This window comes from Moschus berezovskii, chromosome 12, assembly GCF_049115385.1.
Source record: "Moschus berezovskii isolate FMDL1 chromosome 12, NW_MosBer_1.0, whole genome shotgun sequence".
Lineage (NCBI taxonomy): Eukaryota > Metazoa > Chordata > Mammalia > Artiodactyla > Moschidae > Moschus > Moschus berezovskii.
The window spans coordinates 84,076,771-84,103,969 of record NC_142471.1 but is presented as its reverse complement, the minus strand read 5'-3'; the positions used below and the strand labels follow the sequence as shown (position 1 = coordinate 84,103,969).

Below are 27,199 nucleotides of genomic sequence, written 5' to 3'. Positions count from 1 at the left end.
GCGGTAAAGAATCCACCTGCCATGTAGAAGCTGCAGGAGACACAGGTTCGATCCCTGAGTGGGGAAGATCCCCTGGAGGAGGGCATGGCAAGCCGCTTCAGTATTCTTGCCTGGAGAATTCCATGGACAGAGGAGCCTGTTGGGCAACAGTCCATAGCGTGGCAGAGTCAGACATGACTGAAGTGACTTAGCGCACACATACACAATTTACATTGTAAGCAATTTTCATGATGAGCAAACTGTATGGAGTAGTCTCCCATGTTAACAAAATTCTTTTAATAGCTTTTACAGAAGAACTATTTTGGCTTAGAGGCTGAATATTATTTTATTAAAAATTTGGTTATTATTTTATGGTGCTCAGAAATAGTATGTATTGATGAATTATTTCAGGGTCTCTACCTCAGTGTCTTTTAATGCTAAAAAATATTCTTTAGCCATGAACCACACTTGGACTAGATGGAAACATAATAGCTATTATTGGTAAGAAATTTTGATGCGTGATTTTCAAATCATGAAAGGAAAAGTTGTCTAAATAGCTTTTCAAAAAAGACTGATTCCTTCTGCGTGTGATTCATGGCAGGGACCTCCCTGTTCTTTAAATGGAGCCGTGAATAAAACCAGAAGCACTCTGGCTGACAGTTTCTCCTTCAGCGCTTAGATTGCCTTGATGTAGAGTAACTTTACCTAAAAAGCAATGTGTATACAACAGAGCTTGATAATCCTCTCCTCATTACATATTACAACCCAGTTTTTCCTTCTCTTTAAGGTGGTTTAGATTAGAATCCAAACAAGGAAAAAGAGCCAAAAACAGGGGTGAGATAAAGGTCAATATTCAATTTATGAGGAACAATATGACAGCAAGTATGTTTGACTTATCAATGAAGGACAAAACAAGATCTCCTTTTGCAAAATTAAAAGATAAGATGAAAGGTAGAAAAAATGATGGGACATTTTCTGATACATCTTCTGCAATCATTCCAAGTTCTCACATGCCTGATGCCAATACTGAATTTTCAAGTAGTGAAATACAGATGAAATCTAAACCAAAAAAGCCTTTCCTTTTGGGTCCTCAGCGACTCTCTTCAGCACATTCAATGTCTGATTTAACTGGGGCCCACGTATGCTCGGAGAAGCTGAAGTCTGGCACTGTTGCTCAAATGCATCTTCTTGGCCGCCAGATAGATTCCTTTGGAGCAGTTCCGGAAAATGGTAAGTGATGTATGCATTCTTTCTAGTTGATCCTGTGTGATCTGAACTACCATCTTAATTTTTAAAGTTTGATTTCTAAAGTTACAGAGTAAAAATTGAGGTTTCTTGCTAGCATTTTCTAAATTAGTCATCAGATATTTATTGAGTACCTATTTACTCAAAATTGGTAAGTTTAAAGACAGAGCTGCTCTGAATACAATACTGTGTTTATAGAATTAGATAATAAAAATGAGTCTTGGTCTCTTTTCATGGACTGGCTTCTTTTTTTTAACTGTCATTTCTCTTGTCTCAGAAGCCTGAAACATAAATGAATATTCCATTTCATCAGAATTTTCCTAGAAAAGAATCTTATTGTTCAGAAGTAAAATAGTAAATTTAATACTACTGATGAAAAAACAATTTATATAGCACTGTAATGCCGAGCAGAACCTTTAGTTTTGAAATTATAATTTGTTTATGTGATTGTTTCATTCTGAGCTGAGTAAATTACTATTTGTCTAGCAAGATACTAATTGTTATTAGCCTACATACTGCTGTATCTTAGCATTTTAAGATTGTTTTCCTTGATTATTTTAAAAGGTTAATATCTTTAAATAGCTAATTGCTCTCATTCTGAAAGCAGCAGTATGCACACAGGATGTGTCAAATAGTGTGATATAATGTGTCACTGATTATGTACTAACTACAAAATTGTTTGCAGGAAGTCTCAAATCTCCACACAGAAGAACATTAAGCTTTGATACTTCTAAAATGAACCAACCTGACAGCAGTGTGGATGAAGGTGAATCGTCTTTCGGAAGACAAAATGACCCATTTACAAGTGTGACTGCTTCATTACCCCAAAAATTTGCAACACTGCCAAGAAAGAAAAATCCATTTGAAGAAAGCAGTGAATCATGGGACAGCAGCGTGAATTTATTTTCAAAATCAATTGAAGTAAGAAAAGAAAACAAGAGAGAAAAAAGGGAGAAAGTCAGCCTCTTTGAAAGAGTGACTGGAAAAAAAGATAGACGATCTGATAAACTTAACAACGGGGGAGCCGATAGCCCTTGTGACTTGAAATCACCTAATGCATTTAGTGAACATCGGCAGGACTATTTTGATTATGAGTCAACTAATCCGTTTACAACAAAATTCAGGGCTTCAAATATAATGCCATCTTCAAGGTAAGCTTAAATGTGGGGAAGTTGTGCTATTTTGGAAAATATTATACTTGAAAGTATCAAATATCCTTTTTAAATTCCTTTCATTTTATTTGGGAAAAATGCTAATCTTGTTTTTATAATTAACTTTGGAGCCAGGCAATTGAACTTTTTATCTTAGAAGGATAGAAGATTCTTAATCCCCACCGCATTATATTTCTTTCCACGTAACGTTGGCCAGAAACTATCAGAGGTTAGGAGAGAACTGCGTGGCTTTTGATGAGGTGTGGTGAGAGGGAATCACCAGTGGGTGCTAATTCAAGCCAGAAATCTAAGTGATGAGTTGGGTTTCTAGATGTTATTTTTCATTGATTGGTTGTGGACGAGTAGCAGCACATGGACTATTCTTTAGGAAATACTGGCTTAAGTTAAGTATTAATGGTTTTTGTGAAAATGTTCGTTGCTCAGTCGTGTCTAACTTTTTGCAACCCCATGGACTTGAAGTCTGTCGGGTTTCTCTATCCTCGGAAGCCCGTGGTTTTCTTTATAGGTGTTGACTATCCTTATTAAGGGCTTCCCAGGTGGTGCTAGTGGTGAAGAATGCGTCTGCCAGTGCAGGAGACTGAAGAGATGTGGGTTCAGTCCCTGGGTCTGGAAGGCGCCCTGGAGGAGGGCATGGCAGCCCACTCCAGCTTTCTCGTCTGGAAAATTCCGTGGACGGAGGAGCCTGGCGGGCTACTGCCAGTAGGGTCACAAAGAGTTGAACGTGACTGGAGCGACTTTGCACGCACATGCATCCTTATTAAATGGCTATTTAGAGTAAGGTTTATTGGAAACCAGTGAACCTTGGGGGTGCTATAAATACATCACAGAGTATCTGTAATGATGACTTATAGAAATAATCTATCATGATAAGGTTTAGATTGTCAAAATCCTTGAGTTTTCAGTTATGTTAATAGTACTTTTCTAATTCTGTATGGCTTAAGTAAGATGATGCATTTTGCAGAAGTGAATGGTGGAATAGCTGATTAAGGAAACCTCATGCAAAAGATAAGATGAATCTGTTGGAATCTTATGCAGCTATCATGGAGAAGCATGGTAGACTTTTGCAGTGAAATAGACGTTCTTTCCTGAGGCAAGAACGTATGGTGGTCATACTCAGTGAGAAACCTCCTCAGTGGCTCTGTGACCTCTCTCAACTTCCGCATCTCTGTCTTTGAAATAAGGAAAATGAGACGTTCTCAGTAGGATTGGGGGACAATAAATGATAAAGTACATGGCGTAAAGCCAGGCCCCAAATAGGGTACCCATAAACAGTGGTTGCTGTTACATTTTATATAGTGCCATGTCATATTTTGTTCAAGAACGTTGCTTTGTTTTGTCCCACTTTAAACAGAAAATAGTACTAATAATCGCTCTTTTAGGCTTGTGATCTCCTGCCTGTCTTCTGATCTCTTAAAACATGCATTTAGAGTTTTCCAGAGAAAGCTAGTATTTCTTTTGTCTTCTTTTATCAAAATAAATGGATATTCACTGTAGCTTTGGAAAGTATTGTTCAGTTTTCTTTATAGACTATACTTCAAAGAAATATGTTTTTATCATATGGTATTAATATTTTATTGAGAAGTCCATGGTTTTGATATGCTATTCTCAAATATTTCATTTTGGTATTTTACATACTGTACTTCACATATTGCGTTAAGAAACTACAGAGGTAAGTAGAAATGTAGTTGCTTTTTTCCCCCTCAACTGAACTTTTTTTGAACAAAGTTATTGCCAAGAACTATCTGAGATAACTTAGAGATTGGGTAATTTACATAATTTTAGAGTCAAAGAAAAGCGAAAACAATGGGACGTGGTAGGAAAATGATTTTTAAATTATGGCATTATGTGGAAAAATAGGTGTCCTCAAATTTTTAATTGCCTTATACTTGGCTATTTACATGAACCTAAAAATCAAAGTTTTAAAAGTGAGTGTGGCGTTTTGCCAAATTGAGGCTTTGTTTTGGGTTACTTCAGTATTAATGCTGTGTCTATCAAAATGAGAGTTGTAATCCTAAAAGAAATCAACCCAGAATATTCACTGGAAGGACTGATGCTGAAGCTCCAATACTTTGGCCACCTGATGTGAAGAGCCGGCTCATTGGAAAAGACTCAGTTGCTGGGAAAGATCGAGGGCAGAAGAAGGGGCAACAGGATGAGATGGTTCAGTGGCATCGTCGAGTCAGTGGACAAACTGAGAGATAGTTAAGGACGGGGAAGCCTGTCATGCCGCAGTCCGTGGGATCGCAAGAGTTGGACACAACTGGTGACTGAACAACAGCAGGATGATATATGTATAAAATGATTGCAGGTAGTGAAAAAACAATCGGTTTTTTAATTTTAAGATTTTCTCTTCATATTCATAAGATGCCAACTATGAAGACAAAAACATCTGTAGGTTCCTTCGAAGTTACTCTTCCTTTTTATGTCACAAGTCATCTTTGTGGTAAATGGAGACCGTTTGCGGTAAAGGGGTGTGTTGTTGTTTCGTCACCAAGTCGTGTCCAATTCTTTGTGACCCCATGACTGTAGCCCACCACGCGCCTCTGTCCTCTGCTGACTCCTGGAGTTTCCTCACGTTGGTGTCCTTCGTGTCGGTGATGCTCTGTAATCACCTCACCCCTGCGGCCCCCTTCCTTGGCTTCAGTCCTTGCCAGCATCAGGGTCTTTTCCAATGAGTCAGCTCTTTGCATCAGGTGGCCAGAGTATTGGAGCTTCAGCTTCAGCCCTTCCAGTGAATATTCAGGACTGATTTCTTTTACAATTGACTGGTTTGATCTTCTTGCAGTTCAAGGGACTCTCAAGAGTCTTCTCCAGCATCACAATTCAAAAGCATCAATTCTTCAGCACTCAGCCATTTTTATGGACCAGCTGTCACATTGTACATGACTACTGGAAAAATCAGTTTTGATTGTACGGACCTTTGTCAGCAAAGTGATGTCTCTTTTTAATACACTGGCTAGGTTTGTCATAGCTTCTCTTCCAAGGAGCAAGCATCTTTTAGAGGTAAATTAATAGAAGGATTGACTATAAATAGATCTAGGAAGATAGTGCAGTTTGAATTTTTGGTAAGTAACTTTGTCTCAAGTGGAGTTAGAAAGGATATAGTTAAGATAATTTGGTCTGTTCATATTTTTCCTTCCTCAGCATTCCTCAGTTATATGGGACATTTTTGATTTCTTACCTTACCATCTAAACCAAATGCACTTTTGAAACTATAGACTCGCATCACTAGGACACATGCTGTGAATTATTTTTTTTTCCGGTAACACTAAATAGATCACTTTACAGAGTCCTCAGGACTCCTGTGACCGATGTCTTTGAGAAAGCCAAACGAAGTGAAGGGTGAAATACGTAGGTGTGGAACTGAATTTTGTTCTTTGAGTAAACTGGTTCCCTGTGATCTCAGATACGTGGGAACCATATTGTTACCCTCTGGCTGAATAATGTGTGTGATCACAACTGGAGAATTTTCCTTATGCCAAAAAAATTGTACTAGGTACTAAGGAACACTTTCTTGAAAGTTAAGAGTTTTTATTTGTTTGTAAGTAAAGTTGAGCTGAAGAAATCACCTAGTGAGAGAGTCAGTGAGCTAGCTTTTGTTGGGTTACTTCAACAAAGAGTAGGGCTCTTTGAAATCCCTTTCCCCGCAGTTGCTAATTCTCAGTCTTTTTCCTCTTACCTACCCCAGCTTCTCTGAACAGAAGTAACTGTTCCTTGTGCTGCAGCCTGGTCTTCCTTTCTGTGGGCATCCCCCTGTTCACTAATCTGACCACTTTACCCCTCTCACCTCCGTGACCAGCATGATGACAGAGCCTCCTTTTCATTCATCTTTTAACCCTTAATCTCCAGCATAATAGTGGGTAGCAGGTATTGGAAAGCTGTTTTTGAATAAATTAATATAGTATAGCAGATGGATTTCCTAAAATACTAGTATCATCCCCTCATTCCCTTAGCCCCCTGCTTCCAGCTCAGTGTGGGCTGTGAGAGTCTTTCTGATAGACCAGCAACAGATCCATAAAGGCAGATGTGTGTATTTTTATTTACAGCTAAACTTGATTCCACTCCAGTATTCTTGCTTGGGAAATCCCATGGACATAGGAGCCTGGTGGGCTACAGTCCATGGGATTGCAAAAGAATCAGACATGACTTAGTGACTAAACAACAACAAAAGATGATGAGAAATTTAAATGAGTCTTAAAGGACTACTAAAATGTAATATTCATATTCTGACTGGCTCATTTCTGAAGTTTGTTAAGAATTCTGTATTATTATAGTTAGGATAGATTACCAGGTGCAATAAACAACTTTAGATCTCATTGGCTTGTTCCGGTAAAAGTTTATCCCTCCTTATCGTGACACGTGAGTGCTTTGTTCCATGCTGTTTCTTGGCTCCACACGGTTGCTCAGGAACCAGGCTCCTTCCTTGTAATACTGCTGTTTAACGTGCGTCCCCCAAGGCTGTGCAGCAGAGAAAAAGGAGTGGAGGATCACGTGGATGTCTTTATGTGCCAGGCCTGGCAGTGGTACCCAGTACTTGTTCTGCTGGTGTTCCATTGGGCAGTGTTCAGTCATGTCCCAGGCTGAGTGCAGCCAGTTAAGAAACACGGTTTAGCTGTAGACCCAGAGGAAAGTACTGGGTTTGAGTGCACAGTAGTATGGGTATCCTGGATCCCAGCTCTAAGAAGTCTGGGTAACATTCTAACGCTTGGTGTGCTGTGGAAGTCCTACTATACATGCATGTGAAAGTGTAGCTAGAATTCTTATGGTTTTCAGAAGAATGTTTTATCAGTTAAATATTGGTGGTGTTTGTGTTTTAAAATTGCTGCTGCTCCTGTTTTTAATTACAAATCATAGGTGGTTTAGCAGCATCAGTATCAGCTAATGTTATGTGATTAACCCTACAGTTAAATAATCAAAAAAAAAAATAGTGATTTTTTTTACATCAGCGATATTTAACTTGGCAGAAACTGATATTCCTGAATGCTTGTTTTAACCTTTTCAATAATTTGTTCATGACTAATTCTTCAACACTGGGCTATTTTCCCTCTGGAAAGTGGAAATACGTAGGTATGTTCACCAAAGCAGATTTGCTTTTTTGTTTTGTTTTGTTTTAAGAGAGTCACAGCTAGACTGTTCTCTTAGGTGAAGACAGGTGACCAAGTTCTGGCTTACTGAAGGCTTAGTGGAAAAGAAGACTGGTCTGTCCTCCATATCCCTGGGTTCTTTGCATCCATGGAATCGAGCAATTTCGGGTCAAAAATATTTGGGGGAAAAAATTAAAGTTCCAGAAAGTAAAACTTGAACTTGCTGCTTGCTGGCAGCCATTTACACAGTATTTACAACTATTCACGTAGCACTTACGTTGTGTTGGGTGTTATAAGTAATCTAGAGATAATTTAAAGTATACAGGAAGGACGTATGTAGGTTACATGCAAATAGTAGGCATTTTTATATAAGGGGCTTGAACATCTAGAGTTGAGTAATCTGGGGTCTTAGAGCCAATACCCTGCAGATACCGGTGGGGGGTGATTGTATACGAGTTTTAGGGCTAGTCCATGAAAACCTCCTGTACAGCCCTCCATATTCCTCGCTTCCACCATACCCTGGACAGAAGGTTGGCAAACTAGGCTTGTGGGCCAAATCTGGCTTGCTGCCTGTTTTTTGGAAATAAAGTCTTCTTGGAATGCAACTTGCCCATTTGTTTATGGCTGCTATTGTGCTGTAATAGTAGAGTTGAGTAGTTATGACAAAGACGGTATGACCCACAAATTCAAAAATATTTATTACTTGACTTTTTACACAGATAATCTGCTGAACCTGTACTAACTAGATGGAGGTCTTTGTAGAGCCATAGATAGGGTCCCTGAATGCATGTGGAAGCCCACCTCATAAACAGCAACAACTGCTGAACCTTGTTGTGAATAATAAATATTCAGAATATTAAATTATTGTGATGTTTGCATTTGTGTATTATAGCACGTAGCATCATTATTTAGCGTTTAGGCCATAATGCCTCTTGTGCTGTTTAAGGAAGCCTAATTCAGAACACTTTCAGCGTCACTGGTTTGCAACACCAGATCCAAACTTCTGTTTCTGATTGTCAAGGATTACTGTGTTTCAGGCTTTTCTTAACTATTCAGCTTTTCTTTTACTGTACTTCACCTTTCTGTTCCAGGTGGGTTCATTTCCTTATTGCACCTCTCTGCCCTGAGGTCTCTGTAAGCCTGGCCAGTTCCATTCCTTGGTGCAGCTGTGGAATGCACTCTTCGCTCATCTCAGACTATCCTTGATGTTGAAAACTCTTTAATCCTATCTTGATTGATAACATAGTGTTGTTCCCTTCTGTGGAATTCTGCTGATATAGAACGTAATTGCCGAACAATGTTTATTCTGTCTCAGTTTTATTTTTCCCAACTAACCTGTGTAAACTACTGAACAGTTGTGCTGTATCTTCTTCTGTGGGTGCCTGCAGCAACCAGGGGCTTCCCAGATGGATCAGTGGTAAAGAATCCGGAATCCGCCTGCCAGTGCAGGAGATGCAGGTTTGATCCCTGGATCAGGAAGATGCTCCGGAGAAGGAAATGGCAACCCACTCCAGTATTCTTGCCTGGAAAACCCCAGGGACAGAGGATCCCACGGGCAACAGTCCATGGGGTCACAAAGAGTCACACATGACTGAGCATATGCACGCAGCACCTGGATCACTGCATGTCCTCAGTGCTGATCATCAGGGTCACCTGGGGTTTTTTTGGTTTTATTTTGCTTAAATCTCAGTTGAGTCCTCCTACAAGGCTAAATTAGAATCTTCAGTGGGTAAGCCTGGAAATAAAAGTCAGTGTTTAAAAAAAAAAGACTTCCTGCTGATTCTCAGGCTTAAAAATTGTTGATCTGAATTACATCGTCTATTTCGTAAAAGTCCAGTAAGTACTTATATATGAACAGGAATCAGGAGTTGTGCTGGTAAACTCATAGTTGAAGAGACAGTTTAGTCATATTAGCTTTGTCTGCAGGGCCCTAAGTAAGTAGAGGGATCAGTGAGGAGATCTTGACTAAAACAGGGATGTGGAGAGGAGTATATAGTTGGTCGAATGGCTAAGAAACAACTAAATTATAGTAGGCGTTGAAGATCAAGCAGAAATGTCTGACTGTTGAGTATTTATGGCATCTGTGGATGGATTGTTTTTTAGGATTCATGTGACACCTAGGCATCAGTCGTGATGAACAACATTTAAAAAACATGCTTGTGTTTTTATGCTACCTATAAGAAACTGAAGAGAACCTCCATTTGTGATGTGTATTCTTCTGAGGTTCCAGTTTAGGACTAAAGAACTCCTCTTGGTTAAGGGAAGTCATTCATACAAGGAAAAAATTTGTAGTGTATGTCTTATTCTGAAATTTTTAAAAAATATGTAGTCAAGAACATAAGCCTACTCTGTAGGATGATCTAATGCTGTTTGAGGTTATAGGCAGCTCATTGAAGAGCAAGACCTTATGGGAGATATTTTTTACCAGAGAATTTTGTTTTGGGAACATCTTCTTTAAGACCTGAACAAAGAACCTGTTTTCCCTTCATTATTTTCTGCCTATTGTAGTTGTGAAAACCATGTAAACAAACTCTTAGTTGTGCTGTGACAACTTAATGTTGTCATAATACCATTTGTATACAATACCATACCAATACCATATTGTATAATACCATTCCTAGTATCCTTGACTTTATTAGAGTGTGTATGCTTGTGTTTCCCTTTGCAGTATTTGCTGTGGAAGAATCTGTCCACTTCTTAGCCCTGAACTTAATTTAAGCCAGTTAATTTTTAGGGCAGTGCATAGAGTCTGAGATCAAGATCTCATATTTATCATACATACTTTACAATTTTGCATAATAGTATCAGTTCAGTTCAGTCGCTCAGTTGTGTCCAACTCTTTGCGACCCCATGGACTATAGCACACCAGGCCTCCTTGTCCAACACCGACTCCTGGTGTTCACTCAAACTCATGTCCATTGAGTCGGTGATGCCATCCAACCATCTCATCCTCTGTCGTCCCCTTCTCCTCCTGCCTTCAATCTTTCCCAGCATCAGGATCTTTTCAAGTATCTTTGATGATTGTAACATGTCTTTCTTAGAAGCTGCAAAAAGAAAAAAGTTACCTATAGTATATATTTAAATATGTTTCTAATTTTCACAGCAAAAATCACCATAGGCTTTTGAGCATGTAACGATTGTTATGGAGTTGTATAATATGTCCATTAAAAAATAGACTTATGTATTTATTTTTCAAAGTTATAGTAAACAAATCATCCTAAAGAAAAGACCCTTTTCATAGTTTTAAAGCCATCGTTTTTATAATGTTCCTTACAACATTTTTTTTTTCCCATTTAAATTTAAAGCACAGTCTTTGGTTTAATAAACCTCACCCCACATAAGGTTTATTTTAATAGCAGTGTTTACTTTTTGTCCATATTTGTCTAATGTTAAAGATAATCTGCCTGTTATTCATGGCAGCCTGTAAATCCTTTTTACACAGCTGACAGTTTGTAGCTTCCTTTATGAGACAGGAAACAAGAACTTTTGAGATGATTTTTAGAGCCATCAATCCATTAGTGCCCAGGGGTTTACAGAATGTACCTAATGAAACGATGGCTGGGAACCTGAAATGTGTGATGTGATTAGTTCCCTTAACACCAACTGGAACTTTCATGCTTAACTCCCCAGACACGACTTGAAACTTTTTTACCCTTTGTCATCCTAATACTCATTATATTAGCTCTCATTAATTGGTACATCTCCCAATGGGTTAATTTGAAGGTACCAACCATGCTATCCTTTTGCTAACTTACTAATGCAAATTGATATTTATAGACTTCAAAATTGAAAACAAAAAAAAGCCCTAACAGAAAAGGATAAACTTTTGCTAAGTTTTTATTATTTTGAACTGAGAGATTGAGATACACAGAATCTGTTGAGAAAAGAAAACAAGCCAAAAGAAAAAAAAAACCCACAAAAACTACTGTAGGCTAATAAACTGATGTGAAAATTTCTCAATTTACAGCACTTGACAGGTGCTAAAAGAAAAGCATCTTTAATTTTAATGTGTTGTTAGGACCTCTTTAGAGAGACTGTACAAGTTATTAACAAGGTCCTCTGAGACAGGAGACGGGTAATTAACAAGACCTATGGAGATATAGTTTAGGTAATTAACGAGCTCTTAGGCACTGGACACAGGATAACACATGGCGAGTCCAATAGTTAAAGAGAACAGGTTGTTATGATATGATCAAATATAAGATGTAGAATGTAAGTCTTCTTGAAGTTTCTGATAGGAAAATATTAAGATTATATTCTAGTGACCTTCATGCACTAATTTTTATAAATCAATGTGTAAATTTTTTGCTTTAAGATAGAATTTGAGATAATTATTTCTTTGTAAAATCAACAAGCATGGAAGCTTGTTACATATAGATTAATAATCTTCATTAATTGCCATTCATGAACTTTGAGAACAATGCATTGGAAGGACATAACTTCTGTGATTCGTACTGTGCGTAGTTGCTCACTCGTGTCCGACTTTTTGCGACCCCATGGACTGTAGCCCCCCAGGCTCTAAATTTAGACTGTTATTCTGTTTATTTTTCACCTATGGGCTGTTGACTAAAACTGCCTGTTCCAAATGGGCAGTCCACTTTCTTTGACCGCTTTAAAACAATCAGGATCTAGGCCAGAGAGGACTGTCCTTCATCAGTTTAGTTTTTACATAATACGCAAGGGTCCCTCCCATCATGCTCTTCAGTTCAGTTCAGTTCAGTCGCTCAGTCGTGTCCGACTCTCCGCGACCCCATGAATCACAGCACACCAGGCCTCCCTGTCCATCACCAACTCCCAGAGTTCACTCAAACTCATGTCCACAGAGTCAGTGATGCCATCCAGCCATCTCATTCTCTGTCGTCCCCTTCTCCTCCCGCCCCCAACCTTTCCAAGCATCAGAGTCTTTTCCAGTGAGTCAACTCGTCGCATGAGGTGGCCAAAGTATTGCAGTTTCAGCTTTAGCATCAGTCCTTCCAATGAACACCCAGGATTGATCTCCTTTAGAATGGACTGGTTGGATCTCCTTGCAGTCCAAGGGACTCTCAAGAGTCTTCTCCAACACCACAGTTCAAAAGCATCAATTCTTCGGCGATCAGCTTTCTTCACAGTCCAACTCTCACATCCATACATGACCACGGGAAAAACCATAGCCTTGACTAGACGGACCTTTGTTGGCAACGTAATGTCTCTGCTTTTTAATATACTATCAAGGTTGGTCATAACTTTCCTTCCAAGGAATAAGCGTCTTTTAATATCCTGGCTGCAATCAGCATCTGCAGTGATTTTGGAGCCCCCAAAAATAAAGTCTGACACTGTTTCCACTGTTTTCCCATCTATTTCCCATGAAGTGATGGGACCAGATGCCATGATCTTTGTTTTCTGAATGTTGAGCTTCAAGCCAGCCTTTTCACTCTCCTCTTTCACTTTCATCATGCTCTTAGAGTACCTTTAAGTATGAGATTAGATAGTCTCAATTTCAGATACTTGGTCTAATTATTTCCTATGTAAATTTGAAATTGTTGCGTTATGAGTTGAGATCTGGTTCAGAAAACTCCCAGTCTGTAAGCCTTTACTAAAACATGCTATACTCTGAAGATTAAGAATATGAAGAAAGCCCTTGCAGGTCTTCTAATTCATTCCATTGCTTCCTCAGTGTTGTCTGCTCAAGTCCATCAGGATGACTTTTTCCGAATTTCGGATCTGATAATCAAATGATGTTTTCAATTTTCATCATTTTTGGATGATTGAGCTAGAACTATGTCTCGTGCTGGGATATAGGAGGAGCCTGGTGGGCTACAGTCCATGGGGTTGCAAAGAGTCGGACATGACTGAGCAACTACACTTTCACTTTCATATTTGCTGTATATAAGGATAGCAGAGGTTATTAAGGTACAAATCCTGCTCTAAGAGCTCATCAAAACAGGCAAATAAAAATTAGGTCTAAATTCCATAATGAGGACTGGACGTTGTATCAGCATTGGGCTACTATGAAAGATTTTTTAATTGGATTGTGATACCATTGGAGTAATATCTTGGGTATTCTGTAGCGTGGGGATTTCCTGGGGCCAGGAGTGGCAGCAGGGAGGAGGCCTTGGAGCAAGAGAACAAGTTAGGAAGTTACCATGATTGTTGAGGTGAGAGTTTGATAGAGGTCACTTGGCAGTGAGGATGGAAAGAAGGGAACATCTTTGAGATACGTTTCTAGACTAACATAGATGGGATTTGACCATTCTGTGTGTGTGTGTGTGTGTAGGGGAGGGATGTTGGGGGACTGGTAAAGGAGGAAAAACGAGGAGGGTCATTTCAGTGATGTGTCTTTAATCAGTGTCTTAAATTTGATGAATCACAGCACTGTAAAACTGTGTTGTAGCAATGTCAGATCTTTAGTCTTTGACTCAAACTTGGCATTCCAGTCTTGATGAAGAGGTTTGAGTTTTTTGTGTTTTTAATGTGATGCTGTTTATTTTAGAATTTTGTTTTTAGAGAATAGGAATTACGTATTTTGAGTTACTGGAGACAAGGAAGTTAGTATCAACCTAATAACAGTTCGTGAGAGTTTGTTTTTGAAACCTGGAGAATACTTTGGCTTCTTTGAACTCAGGAAGGCACATTTCTATAACTGCTTATGGACTTAATGCATTTAAAGTGTATTCACCTTAACACCGTAATTACTACATGCATTTCTCTCCAGTGGCTTTGGCTTTACCATATCTTGCCTCCTTTGGGTCCCTTTTGTCAGTTTCTCACTAAGAGAATAACTTCTCTCTCTTTTATGCTTTCCCTTCTTTGTGCACCACTTTTGTAGGCCTCCTGCTTCAATGTTTAGAGCATTTCTTTTTGGACTACTGTGTCCACATCACCTGTGGTTACCCTTCATAATAATAAAGCTTTAATTTTTTAAATGCAGGTGCTGTTTCTATATATTTTACACGTGGTGGTAGTGTTACCTGTGGCCAGAGTGTTTTAAATAGCTACTGGTGATAAAATTAATTAATTTGATTGGAATTGATAGAAAGCAATTTGATTTGGAAATCCTCTTCCTTGTATGCATTTAGCTAGTTTCTAAGAATATTAGAGTTCAGACATTTGACATTTGTCTCCTTGAACTTATATTTTGAAGATAAATTATTTATCTTTGATTTGATATGCTAAGTACAATTCAGTATTATATAACAGAGGCTTCCCAGGTGGCTCACTGGAAAAGAATCTGGCGGACAATGCAGGAGGCACAGGAGATGCTGGTTTGACCCTGGGTGGGGAAGATCCCCTGGAAGAGGAAATGGCAACTGACTGCATGCAGTATTCTTGCCTGGAGAGTCCCGTGGACAGAGGAGCCTGGCGGGCTGCAGTCCCCGGGGCTGCACAGAGTCCAGCATGAGTTAGTGGACTGGGCATGCGCACATGCACACATCATCTGACAGATCATCATTATAATGTAAATGTATACGAGTTAATATGAGTATTAAAGCACAGTATTATGTAACTACTTTAAATATAGTATACAACAAATAAGAATGTTTTACGTGTTTTATATATTTAAGCTTAGATATCTTTCTGACAAAAGTGCTAATACCACTTAGTAGCAATTACATGAGTCAGTTTACCCAGAATAAAACTTAATTCAAATTGCCAGTTTTTAAAGGTCATTTCAACAAACATGAGTGTAAAACTCTATGGGGGCTGGAGGTGGATGGGTGAAGATGAGATTCATAGGTTACAAGTAGCCTCCTAAGCTAGAGAGAGGGACGTGTAAGCAGTGACCAGTAATCCAGGCCGAGTGAACTGTGTTGAATATGGTTGGTTATGAGAAGGGAGAGGAAGAACTTGCTAGAGATTGGGAAATGCTTCTTCAAGGAAGAGGCCTTTGAACTTTTGTTTTTGACCATTGAACGAGATTTTTCACCTTGGGGAATGAGTAGACAGAGTAGTTTTTAGTACATAGAAAGAAAGCTTATTTTAAAAATTATGAGATGCATTTTGAAAGAATGTTTTATAACAGTGACTGTATACTGTTTTATCTTTAATTGTCTGCTAACTACTCAGTAATTTTACCATTGCTTTTCCAGTTGGTCATAGGCTCGGTCTGTCATTCCCTGCCTGGTAGGTTCCTGAGGATGTGTGTTTGCTCCTTTAGGCTTCCAGCAACCAATTAGTGAGTGCCCTGCAGAGCTCTGCATTAAGGATAACAGCCTCTTTGTTATGGAGGCTGGTGTGGGAATGGGCATATTCAGGTTAATCACATGTTTTGTTTACTTGAGGTGTACAATATATTGTTTCATGTAGATTTTTTTCACTTTCAAAGAAGTGAAATTCCCCAAATAAAAAGGGAGATCATACCAGATATAACTTCATGTTTGATTTAGAAGATATATTTGATTAACTACTTCTACCAGAGGATTTTTCAGTGTTATGTCAAAGTATAAATATAGTCATAGTAGAATATCCTAAAGCGAGTGTAGGATAGGTATCAAGAATTCAGGTTTAGGACTCAGGTCTGGATTTGAGTCTGTTGAATAGCTGTCTAACCTTACTTAGCCTTTCTAAGCCTCATTGTAAAATGGGATAACAGCCTTGGTGTTGTGGAAGAACTTACATGATGTAAGGCACCATAAAGTGCTAAAGGTAGGTTTGCCACTTGGTAAAGCTGGAATTGGTAGCTCTTGCTGTGGTCTTACAACAAAGCATCTATAGAATCAGTAACAATTGCTTTAAATAAGTTAAATTATTTACAAGTAACTATATTCTCAGCTTTAAAAATCATAAGTCATAAGTAAAAGAACTTAGGAGCTCATGTTTTTTGCTGACTGATAAAGAACATACATTTGGTAAAAAGAAATAGACATAAAAATTCTTTTCAATGTGTATGTTCAGTAATAATCTTTGATGAAATAAACTGTATACTACATTGAAATTAAGTAAAAGTATTCCCTATTTAAGTAGAAAATTTATGACTTTGAAGGCAGTGTATAAATTATGACATAACACTAATAAGAACAGTGAGGGTAAATATCTAAGCTGTGGCTTTACCTTAAAGCTTGATGAGTTTTTCTAAACTCACATGACTGAGTTCAAATTAAATTGTTCAAAGCTATCACAGTAAGAAGGATAACTTCTGCTTACCGAAAACTCCTCAAAGTTTGAGTCTGCTTTGGGAAAAGGGTCCCTGCCTTAGGAAGTTCACACAGGTAGTAGTGTATCCCTTCTAAGCAAATAAGTGGGTACTTGTCTTATAAATGTTATTTTCTTTTAAAAGTTCTTGTTTGGAAGAAGAGGCTAGAAAGTGTAGTTTTACATGGAACTAATTTTTTTTCTGGCAAAATTGCACAATTTCAGAGTCCTGGAAAACCAGGTCTTAACTTGCCAAGACTTCTTAAGGCTGTGCTTTTCAGCCTAACGTGTAGCATAGCCAGAAATCTCCCAGTCATCCCAGCAGCTCTGCTTCCAAGGAGGATACATACACAGAGCCTGGGGTTTGTATCATCCTGTGGAGGGGCCCCAGGAAGTCTGGTTTCCTCGCATACCTCATCTTGAAAGCTCTGCAGAGATGATGGTTTAAGGAAGCAGGTGCTTTCTGGCCACAACCCCTTGCAGGGTGTTCTTGAACATAGGAGGCTGTCCTGGTGACCAGAGGGTGCCAAGGCTTCTTTTGCAGAACTTGGGCTTCCTGGTGGCGCAGACGGTCAAGAATCTGCCTGCAATGCAGGGGTCTCCAGGTTTGATCCCTGGGTCGGGAAGATCTCCTGGAGAAGGAAATGGCAACCCACTCCAGTATTCTTGCCTGGGTAATCCCATAGACAGAGGATCTTGGTGGGCTGCCATCCATAGAGTTGAAAAGAGTCAGACGCAATTGAGCAGCTAATACTTTCACTTTGTTTTTGGCTTTGTCCTGGGTGCAGAGCCAGCTTGTGGTACTTTTGGCCAAGGGCACTGTGGGCCAACTTGCTTTTGTCCCCTCCTTCATGGAAGAGTTCCGTTCCATTCCGTTGCTCAGTCGTGTCCGACTCTGTGCGACCCTGTGGACTGTAGCCTACCAGGCTTCTCCGTCCGTGGGATTCTCCAGGCAAGAATACTGGAGTGGGTTACCGTTTCCTCCTCTGCCTAAATTGTCTTCAGCCTCTCAGAGGAAAAGGCTGATTAAGGCTGGGTTGGTCTTGATCATGGAGAGAGCCAGTGCTGGGTCTGGCCCTGCCCTGGTGCCTTGTTCTCATCACTCCTTCTGAGTTTCACTTATTGGGCTTCCAGAGTAAACAGAACTTGCTTCCTACCCTTTCCTCATACCCTCAAAAAGACTCCAGTGAATCTATGACAGACAGTGGGCCACGGTCTACTCAGAGCAACAGGATAATCACAACACAACTTCCCAGAGTGACAAGGTTCCTAAAAATTTAAGGAGAAGAGATTTTTTTGTATTAAGACAAAATAAAATGTAAAAGTCTACCTGAATTTTTCAGTTAGATTTGAGATGTCAAGGCAATTCTATGCTTGTTGTCAGATTTATTCTCATGCATCAGGCAGAGTACTAACGAGAACAAAGTTTGAGAAGCTTAGTTTTAAAGAAATGGTGAACCCTTGGAATTCATAGGGCTTGTGTTTGGAAATTTGTAAATTGATTGACTATTTTTTTATTTTGTTTTCTGCTATTCAGTTTAACTGCATTTTATTTATAACTAATTCTTTTTTCACCAGGAAAAAGCAGTATGTTAAACTTGATCAAACATGATATTCTTGATGAAAATGGTAATTTCATGGATATACTTCAGTCCTCAGTGTTTTAGGACTTCTTCAATAACATAGTGATTACCATATCACGATAGAGAAGCAGCTAGGTCTGAGTTTGCTGTCCATGATCTGTGGTGTCACTGACCACAATTTCTTAATTATCTTGCCTACGAGATCTCATAAAAGATACCCTGTGAGAATAATAATAAGTAAATTACTGTTAATCCCCACGGACATTTATGTGTTAGGTTCTGTTTTGCCATCTAGGCATCAGTGTGCATGCCCAATCCCAGGAGAGATAATGGAGTATTTTAATCTCTGGTATCATTAATTTGATTTGGTACTCAACTTCCCCCAACTCCCCCTTCAAAAGGAAGGAAAAAAGAAGTATTGGGTTGCACCTTGACTCTTAAGCCCTATTTGCATGTGTAATAGACATAATTGAAATGTGCTGAAGGTTTTGTTTTTTTAGTGGAATGTCTCTACCAGCACTTCATTTTTAAAGGCTTTTATAAAAGGAATTGTTCACATTTCTTTGAACTCCTTTAACATTGAACCTCTATAAATTGTTTTCAGGATTTACCAGAGCATTTTCAATTTAATCTTTGTTGTGATCAAATACCCAAAGTGGTAGACCTGGTTGGTAAACTGGATAAACTGGCTAGTGGAATGGATTTTATTAGAAGTCACCAGTTTGAAACTTATTTCAATTCATATTGGCTGTTTTAAGTGTCAGAGTAATTCTATCTTAAAAAGAATGAACTCCCCCGGCCGCCCCACCCCACCCCCTCGCCCCCAGTAATACACTGTCAGGTCTAGATCAAAGTGATCTTCATTATTGAGAAAATTGATTTCCTCTGCTCTTTGGGGACTTGATTATTTCCTGTCGAAGCCTTTATTGATCAACTGTTTATTTACTCAGTCAATTATTAGCTCAATTTTTTATTAAGCACTGGCTATTAATTTATTCAACATATGCTTGTTAAGCATCTGCCATACCCTAGGTACTGTGTCAGATGTTTGGGCTGAAAAGATTGAGATATTGTTCCTTTCTTCAAGCAGCCTGTAGTAGAAAGGAGTAGAGAGTTCAGGGATTAAGATACCCAAAATGCAGACTTAAAAAACAATTATTTATCGAGCAGTTTGAGATCACAGCAGAACTGAGCAGAAGGTACAGAGATTTCCAATATACATCCTACCATCACACAGATGTAGCTTCTTCCATTATCAACATTCCCCACTAGAGTGGCACATTTGTTAAAATTGAGGGACCTACATTGACACATCAGAACTATACACAGTCCCTGGTTTACATTAGGGTTCATTCTTGGTGTGGTATATTCTGTGGCTTTTGACAATTGTGTAATGATCTTTAGAGTATCGTATAGAGTGTTACAGTGATATGCGTCCATCTTTATAGTATCATATGGAGTATTTCCACTGCTCTAAAAATCTTTTGTGCTCTGCCTATTGACCGGTCCCTTCTCCCAGACCCCTGGAAACTACTGATTTTTTTGCTGTTTCTGTAGTTTTTGCCTTTTCTAGAACGTCACATAGTCAGAAGTGTACAGTCTTTAGACTTTTCAGATTGGCTGCTTTCACTTAGTGACATGCATTTAAGGTTCCTCCACGTTCTTTTCCTGACTTAAGAGTTTATTTATTTATTTTTTTAGCACCGGATAATATTCCATTGTCTGGATGTACTAGTTTATCCACTTAGCTACTGGAGGATATCTTGAGTGCCTCCAAGTTCTGGCAGTTAGGAATAAAGTTTCTGTAAGCATTTGTGTGCAGTTTTTGTGTGGACATGCTTCCTCAGCTTCTTTGGGTGGATACCGCGGAGCACAGTGGCTGGGTTGTATGGTAAATGTTCCTGTTGCTCCACACCTTTGTCTGCAGTGGGTGGTGTCAGTGTTGTAGATTTTGGCCGTTCCTGTAGGTGTGTGATGGTGTCTCATTGTTTTCATTTGTTTTTCCTCAGTAGCATATGTCAAACATCTTTTTATGCCTCATGCCATCTGTATGTCTTCTTTGATGAGATCTGTTGGAATCTTTGCCCTATTTTTAAATTGGATTATTATTGTTGATTTTAAAGAGTTCTTTGTATATTTTGAGAACAGTCCTTTATTAGATGTAATTTTCATGTGTCTTCTCTCAGTATGTGACTTGACTTTTCATTCTATTAACAGTGTTGGGTTTTTTTTTTTTTGTACAGCAGAAGTTTTTAATTTTAATTAAGTTCAACTTGTAAATTCTTTCTTTCTTCATAGATCATGCCTTTAGTGTAGTATCTAAAAAATGATTACCATACCCAAGATCATCTACATTTTCTCTGTGTTATTTTTTAGGAGTTTTGTAATTTTGTGCTTTACATCTGGGTCTGTGATTGATTTTGAGTTAATTTTTATGAAGGATGTAAGGTCTGTAGCTAGGTTCATACGCTTTACATTGGATTTAGCATTTTGTCATTAAAAAATGTTCCATTTTAAATCTCTTTTAATCCTAATTTTTTGAAATAGGTAATGAAATTTTTGTTTCCTAATTAAAAGTACAATATGAAATGTAGAGCAATTTAATAGGTTGTACATGGGTGCTGAGTGGTGGGCAGTAAGTTTGAAAAGATATAATTAAGCACAATAGGCTTTGAAAGCCAGCCTAAGAAATTTTGTTATTGTCCTGGAGGAGGTGGGAGGCCAGTTTTTTGAAAGGATGACGAGGTTAGACTTGAGCTTTAGAATATCCTACCTATGCCTGTTGTGTAGCTGGATGGGATTGAGTGAGAGTGGTAGAGCCTGAGAGGAGGCTGTTACTGTGGCCCAGGCTGTTTCAGTGTAGGTGGTCACGTGGTTCCATGAGCAGAAGGGTGACCAACACTGGAAATGAGTAGCAAGGAAACAATGAGAGATCCATGTCCAGAAGCTGAGTGGGGAGAAGCTGGCTGCTTACTGGTGAGGCAGGCAAGCCGGAGGCTGGAGTCAAGGGTGCCTCCGAGGCTTCACCTTTTTGTACCAGAAGAGGAAATTTAGACTGAACTGATAAAAAAGAGTCAAGGTGATGATTGGCTGGGGACAACTTTGAGGTGCAAGTAATATACCCAGTCTGAGACTGAACAGACTTTCGTAAAGGAGGTATTGTTACAAAGGATAAAGCAGTTGTGGTTGAAGATTAAAGATGTAGCCGTCATCAGTCCAGAGTGGTGGCAGCTGAAGCAGTGGGAAGATACGAAATCACCAGGGTAGAGTGGGAAAAGAAGTTTGAAAGCAGAACCTCTATAAATAACTAGTGTCTTCCACCTAGGGCAGAATGAGGAAGATGGCAGGTAATCAGAAACACAGGAGAAAATTTAGGCCATCACAGATCTTAGAAAGAATACTCTTCAAAGAGAACTGAAAGGTTAAAGAGAATGAGGCTATTACCGTAAATAAAAATGATTTGTTGTTAACCTTCATAAAAGCGGCGGAGAGGATATGTTTCAGGTTAGTTATAAAGGTAGGTCAGTAAAGTAACAAAGACAGCAGGAGGGGCTTGGGAGGAGGTAGAGACTGGCAAAATAAAAGTGGGGAAACATCTGATGGACAATGGGCTGTAAGTATGCTCTGGTGAGAGGGGTGAGTAAACAGTGACGGATTAGGAAACAATTGGGATGTTAGTGGGGGTCCACAGAGCATGTCCGATAGGAGCCGAGGGAGTGGGAAAATCCGAAGGTGCGATGGATCAGGCGTGATTTTGACCATGAGATCTTACTGTGGGAGACTGTATTTCAGTGTATTGATTCCTGTTCCTTGGGAAACGTGTTTAAAGGAACTGTTCGTGAAAATGTGTTATAAATTGGAAGGCCCCATAACAATGTATAGTTCAGTTCAGTCGCTCAGTCGTGTCCGACTCTCCGCGACCCCATGAATCACAGCACGCCAGGCCTCCCTGTGCATCACCAACTCCCGGAGTTCACTCAAACTCATGTCCACAGAGTCGGTGATGCCATCCAGCCATCTCATTCTCTGTCGTCCCCTTCTCCTCCCGCCACCAACCTTTCCTAGCATCAGAGTCTTCCAGTGAGTCAACTCGTCGCATGAGGTGGCCAAAGTATTGCAGTTTCAGCTTTAGCATCAGTCCTTCCAATGAACACCCAGGATTGATCTCCTTTAGAATGGACTGTTTGGATCTCCTTGCAGTCCAAGGGACTCTCAAGAGTCTTCTCCAACACCACAGTTCAAAAGCATCAGTTCTTTGGCGATCAGCTTTCTTCACATGTATAGTAGTAGTATTCAAATCCCAGTCCCTTCAGTTATACCATTTCAGAACTACAGTTTAGTTAGTTTTCTTTCTTTCTCTCCTATTTTAAATTATTGAGTGAACAGTGTATGGCGTTTCTTGTATATTCTTACATCAGTTAAATTCCTAGCAGGAAACAGATGACACGCTCAAAGTGAATAATTGAAGAAAGTTGAATGAAGAGACCTCATGTGGAGGGCTGGCTGGGATTAGGACACCAAGGAAGGGGTATTACAGTGCTAGGGACCTGCCATGTCTGGAAGTGACTGCCACACAGAGGTGTGAAGGAACATCTGTGGCTGTTTGCACAGAAGCTACTGGCAAAGCTGTAGTGCCATGGGGCTGAGAAGGTGGTAGGCTGGGACTGGGGTGCTGAAGTAAATCCTGTCTCCCTTATTTCTGTCCTCCAGTCTCTTGCAAGTATCTCCCAGTGGGCAAGGGGGCCCAGGTGATGTACTTTCCAGCGATCAGCCACCTTGGGTACAGAGATGGGCAGAATGGAGCGGGGGAGTTGGGAGGGGACAGAAACTCAGTGCCTGTTAATTTTCAGCCTGTGTTCTGTCTGTAAGAATGTCTAGGCCTTGCACTTTTCTCAGTCATTCTGACTGAAAGAATGCTCAGGAATTGTGTTGGCTGCCTTGAGACCCGCCTTTCTGAGCTCCCAATGGAACCCCGCGTGGGAGGTGCAGTTTGTGACTAAGAGCTTGGATGGTGACCTTTGGCTGTTTTTCTCTGAATCCTGACTCTGCCCCTTAGTAACCGTGTTACCTTGAGCACTGTTGTTGCCTTGACTTTGCTGTGCCTGTGTGCTCTTCTTTACAGAAGGATTGAGTGGAGTAGCGTGTCAAGTGCTCACCAAGGTACCTGGTGTCATGGTTAAAGCCCAGTAATATCAGCTGTGGCTTGACCAGTGTCGTAACTTCCTGCACTTGCTTCTCTGTAAAGGGAGTATTTTACTTTTCCTCTTTTCACACTCATTAAAGGTTTTGTATTATAATTCTCAGTTTACACCCCTCCCCCAGGACTACATCTCTCCCGCAAATGAAGCTCAGGGTCTGCAGAGCCCCCTCTCTCAACTAAACAGGAAGATCAATATTGGGGTACCCTCCCTTGAGGAGAATTAATGTCAGGGCTTCTGCCGCAGTTACAGTGGTACTTACTTCCTGTACACCAGAAGGAATTCTGTTCTGTTCAGTCGCTCAGTCGTGTCCAACTCTTTGCGACCCCGTGGACTGTAGCCTACCAGGCTTCTCCATCCATGGGATTCTCCAGGCAAGAATACTGGAGTGGGTTACCATTTCCTTCTCCAGGGGATCTTCCCGACCCAGGGATCGAACCCGGGTCTCCCGCATTGGAAGCAGACACGTTAACCTCTGAGCCACCAGGGAAACCCCCCAGAAGGAATTAAACGGTGTTTTTAAGAAAGTTTCTGCTCTACTCCCCTTCCTCTCTTTGACCCCCTCTCCCAGACAAGCAGGGCACCTCCTGAATTTTGCAGATAATTTGAATTCACTTGTTAAATACAAAATGGGTCAAGTTGTAGGCTAAAATGGACTTAACTTTATAATTCCAGAGTAACACATCTTGGAAAGATGTATCGTGGAAGATGTAATAATATTTGTTTTTAAATGCCTTCAAAAGAGCTTCAAGTGTTGTTATATGACTTCTCCTTGAAAGATATAAAATCCTAGAGCCAGGAATTTACACAGTTTGTATTGTCTTATACTGACAAGGCAGCTAGTTAATCAGTTGTAATAGATCTTTGTTCTTCTGTGGGTTTTTTTTTTTGTCTTGATAAACTTTCTCACTGTTAACTGTATCTGCCCTTTCTTAGGTATTCTCACTCCATAAGAGAACAAAAGGAGTTTTAAAAAGAGAAAATGAATGACAATAAAACTCAGGGCACTGCCAAATGCCTTAGTGATTTCTGTAGTTTTATCACTTTATAAACGTTGGTTTGCTTTTCTGGCTTATCTGTGGGAAGCTAGTCCATAGCAGAAATTGAAGGACAGTTTTAAGTTTCACTAATTTACTTACTCTGTATTTATCCTAACTTCAAAGTAAATTTTTGTGACGTTATTGAAGAGATACTAATGATCCCTTGAAATATATTTGAGTACTGTTAATTAAAAGTTCTTTAAAATTTGGGAATACCACAAGGTAAAAAAACAAGCTTTTATTAAAGTTAAAAACCTCAGAATGTTAACTTAAAAAATTTTATTAAAGTATTTTTTAAAATATGAATTTAAAAATGTTTTTTATCAGTCTAAAGGTACTTTAAAATCTCCTGCCACCAGACTCTTTTAGTCCTGATTTTGAAAAATAATTTTTTTTGAATTGTGAAGTTTAAATTTGTGTAAGACCTTTTCAGTATGAGCATGTCTGTTTATTTTTATACCTGATTTAAAAAAACATTTTCCTTAACCTGTCAACAACTCAGTTGAGCAGTCAGCCTGTATTCCTCAGTATCTTGTCTGACACGAGGACAGCAGTCCAAGGGGAAACGTATCACAAATTGGTGCCACACGTCGATAAGTGGAGACATTTTATTTCTCCCCAAGCTAATTCAATCCAGTTCAGTTAACTCTTTTTCCCCCGCTTAAGGACAGATCTAAAAAGGCAGCTGTGAATGACTGGGTTGGTCATGTGTTTGACATGTCAGTTGTGAATATAAAGCCGACCACAGGGGACGGGTTCTGCCTTTGGATTTCAGACAATGGCCAGTCCCAGAGCTTTGGCCTCAAGTCCCAGAGCTCTGGCCTCAGATGTCTGCCTGGGCTGTGAGTGTGGGCACACTCAGGTTACACGCAGGTACAGTGGTGAGGTCCAGGGCTCTGCGCTCCACACCTCCTTCCCTTCCACTTGTGACCATTCTTGACAATGCACAGACCACTTGCAGGCTATCTCTGAGTTTCACTTTCATCCCATAGGCTAATGCCATTGGATTGTACATACTACTAGCTTTGTGACTTTGGTAAAATATTTGTTCTAAATGTCTTGTTCCTTTAAAACTCTTATTACAATAAGTATAATATGAGCATTTCCATTTCTTAGTTTAATAATGCATTCCTGAGACATTTAATGAGATTTATACAGCTGTAATACTGTTTATTCTTTAAGGATGTGATGGGATCGATGTAGTCCGCCAGGCTCCTCTCTCCGTGGAATTCTCCAGGCAAGAAGACTGGAGTGGGTTGCCATTCTCTTCTCCAGGGGATCTTCCTGACCCAGGGATTGAATCCTGGTCTCCTGCATTGTAGGGAGACTGTTTACCATCTGAGCCACCAGGAAAGCCCCTATGAAATATCTAGTAACATTTATGAACGATTAAATTTGTCAGAAGTGACCTACTGCTGTGTGGAGCTCCAGGGGCCTCATCTCCTGCATGACTACCCTTCAAGGGCTCCCTCCCACCCTGCTGCGTGTGTGCCCGTCTCCTTGGTGTCCTGCAGTTGTAGACGATGTAGGTCCTCCCTGTCCTCTTGCTCTGGCCTGCCAAGCCTGTCTTTCATGTATTTTTAAGTCCTACTTTTTCCTGGACTTAGACTCTCCTTGGCTAATTTGCTGCACTAGAAGCCGCCTTCCTCTGGGTAGGTCTGAGAATTCAACTCAGGAGTGCTCTCTTCCCCTGCAAGGGCACGTCTCCTGTGTGCTTACTCAAAATACGGCGTGTCTCACGCCTCATGCCCTGTATGTTCAGGGCTTCAGCGGTACAGCTGGTGCTCACTGAGCGAATCCATGAGCAGAAAGCAGGGCTAGGACTGTGTCACTTCCGCCACTCACCTCCTGTTCCACCTCCCAGAAGCTGCCTAACCTCTCTGTGACCCATTTCCTTCTTTGGAAAGTGCAGATCATACCTGCCTTAAGGGTTATGAGGATGAAAGGAGTTAATTTTGGTTAAAATGCTTATTAGCACAGTGTCTGGCACAGTATAAGCGATATGCAAATATTCATTCAATAAAATAATTTACTGAACGTGTGCTGTCTGCTAGCCACGGTGCTGAGTGTTTTACCTGGGATCATCTCATTTGATCTTCCCAGGAGGCCTGTGTGGGACTGTTGGCATTCCTCCTGTTAGCATTCCCATTTTACAGGTGAGGGAACCCAGACACACTCAAAAGCAAGTGTGTAGAGGGAAGAAGCAGGGTTTGAGTTCACACCACCGTCTCTCTTCCTGTAACCACCATGGTGTGCTGTCAGACTGAGGGTCTGTCCGTTTGTCCTCAAGGGTATGACAGTCAAATGGAGACAGCCGCGCAGGATGTGTTTCTTGGCCCGTTAGAGAGCAGCACGCTGAGATAATGGGCAAGGAGAGAGAGTCCTGTGGTCCCTGATGGTGACCTCCTGGGGCCGGAAGCCGGGGAGGGTAGGAACTGTGCGCGTTATCAGCTGCTCCGGAGGGACTGTAGGCCTAGGGGTAAGCCACTCTTTGTCAGACTTTTGAGACTCTGCTGGTGCAGTGACTCTAGTCTGGGCACCGGGAATGAGAAAGCCTGTCAACCAGACTGGCCTGTAAATGGTGCATCGTTGGAATTTAAAACATATCTCAGTCTTCCCTACCGTGTCATCAGGCTCTACTGAGATGCCAGATTTATCCACCAGAGTTCTAGGCAGAAGAGGTCAGCAACCAGTTCTGGTAGCCACTGCCACAAACCTTTAGCCATAACAACTGAAACCTTGGATATATGAGAAGCTATCTCAAGGTGGTCATCCATGCCCAGATGCCCT

General features: G+C 40.2%; 1 protein-coding gene across 1 annotated transcript in view; it reads left to right on the top strand.

Moving 5' to 3' along the window:
• Positions 1-27,199, top strand: part of RAB11FIP2 (RAB11 family interacting protein 2) — a 44,886-nt gene that overhangs the window by 6,069 nt on the left and 11,618 nt on the right. Inside the window, exons 2-3 of the mRNA XM_055424561.2 lie at positions 767-1,209; positions 1,910-2,375. Coding sequence (XP_055280536.1) covers positions 767-1,209; positions 1,910-2,375 — 909 coding nt within the window. The remainder of the gene's footprint in view (positions 1-766; positions 1,210-1,909; positions 2,376-27,199) is intronic.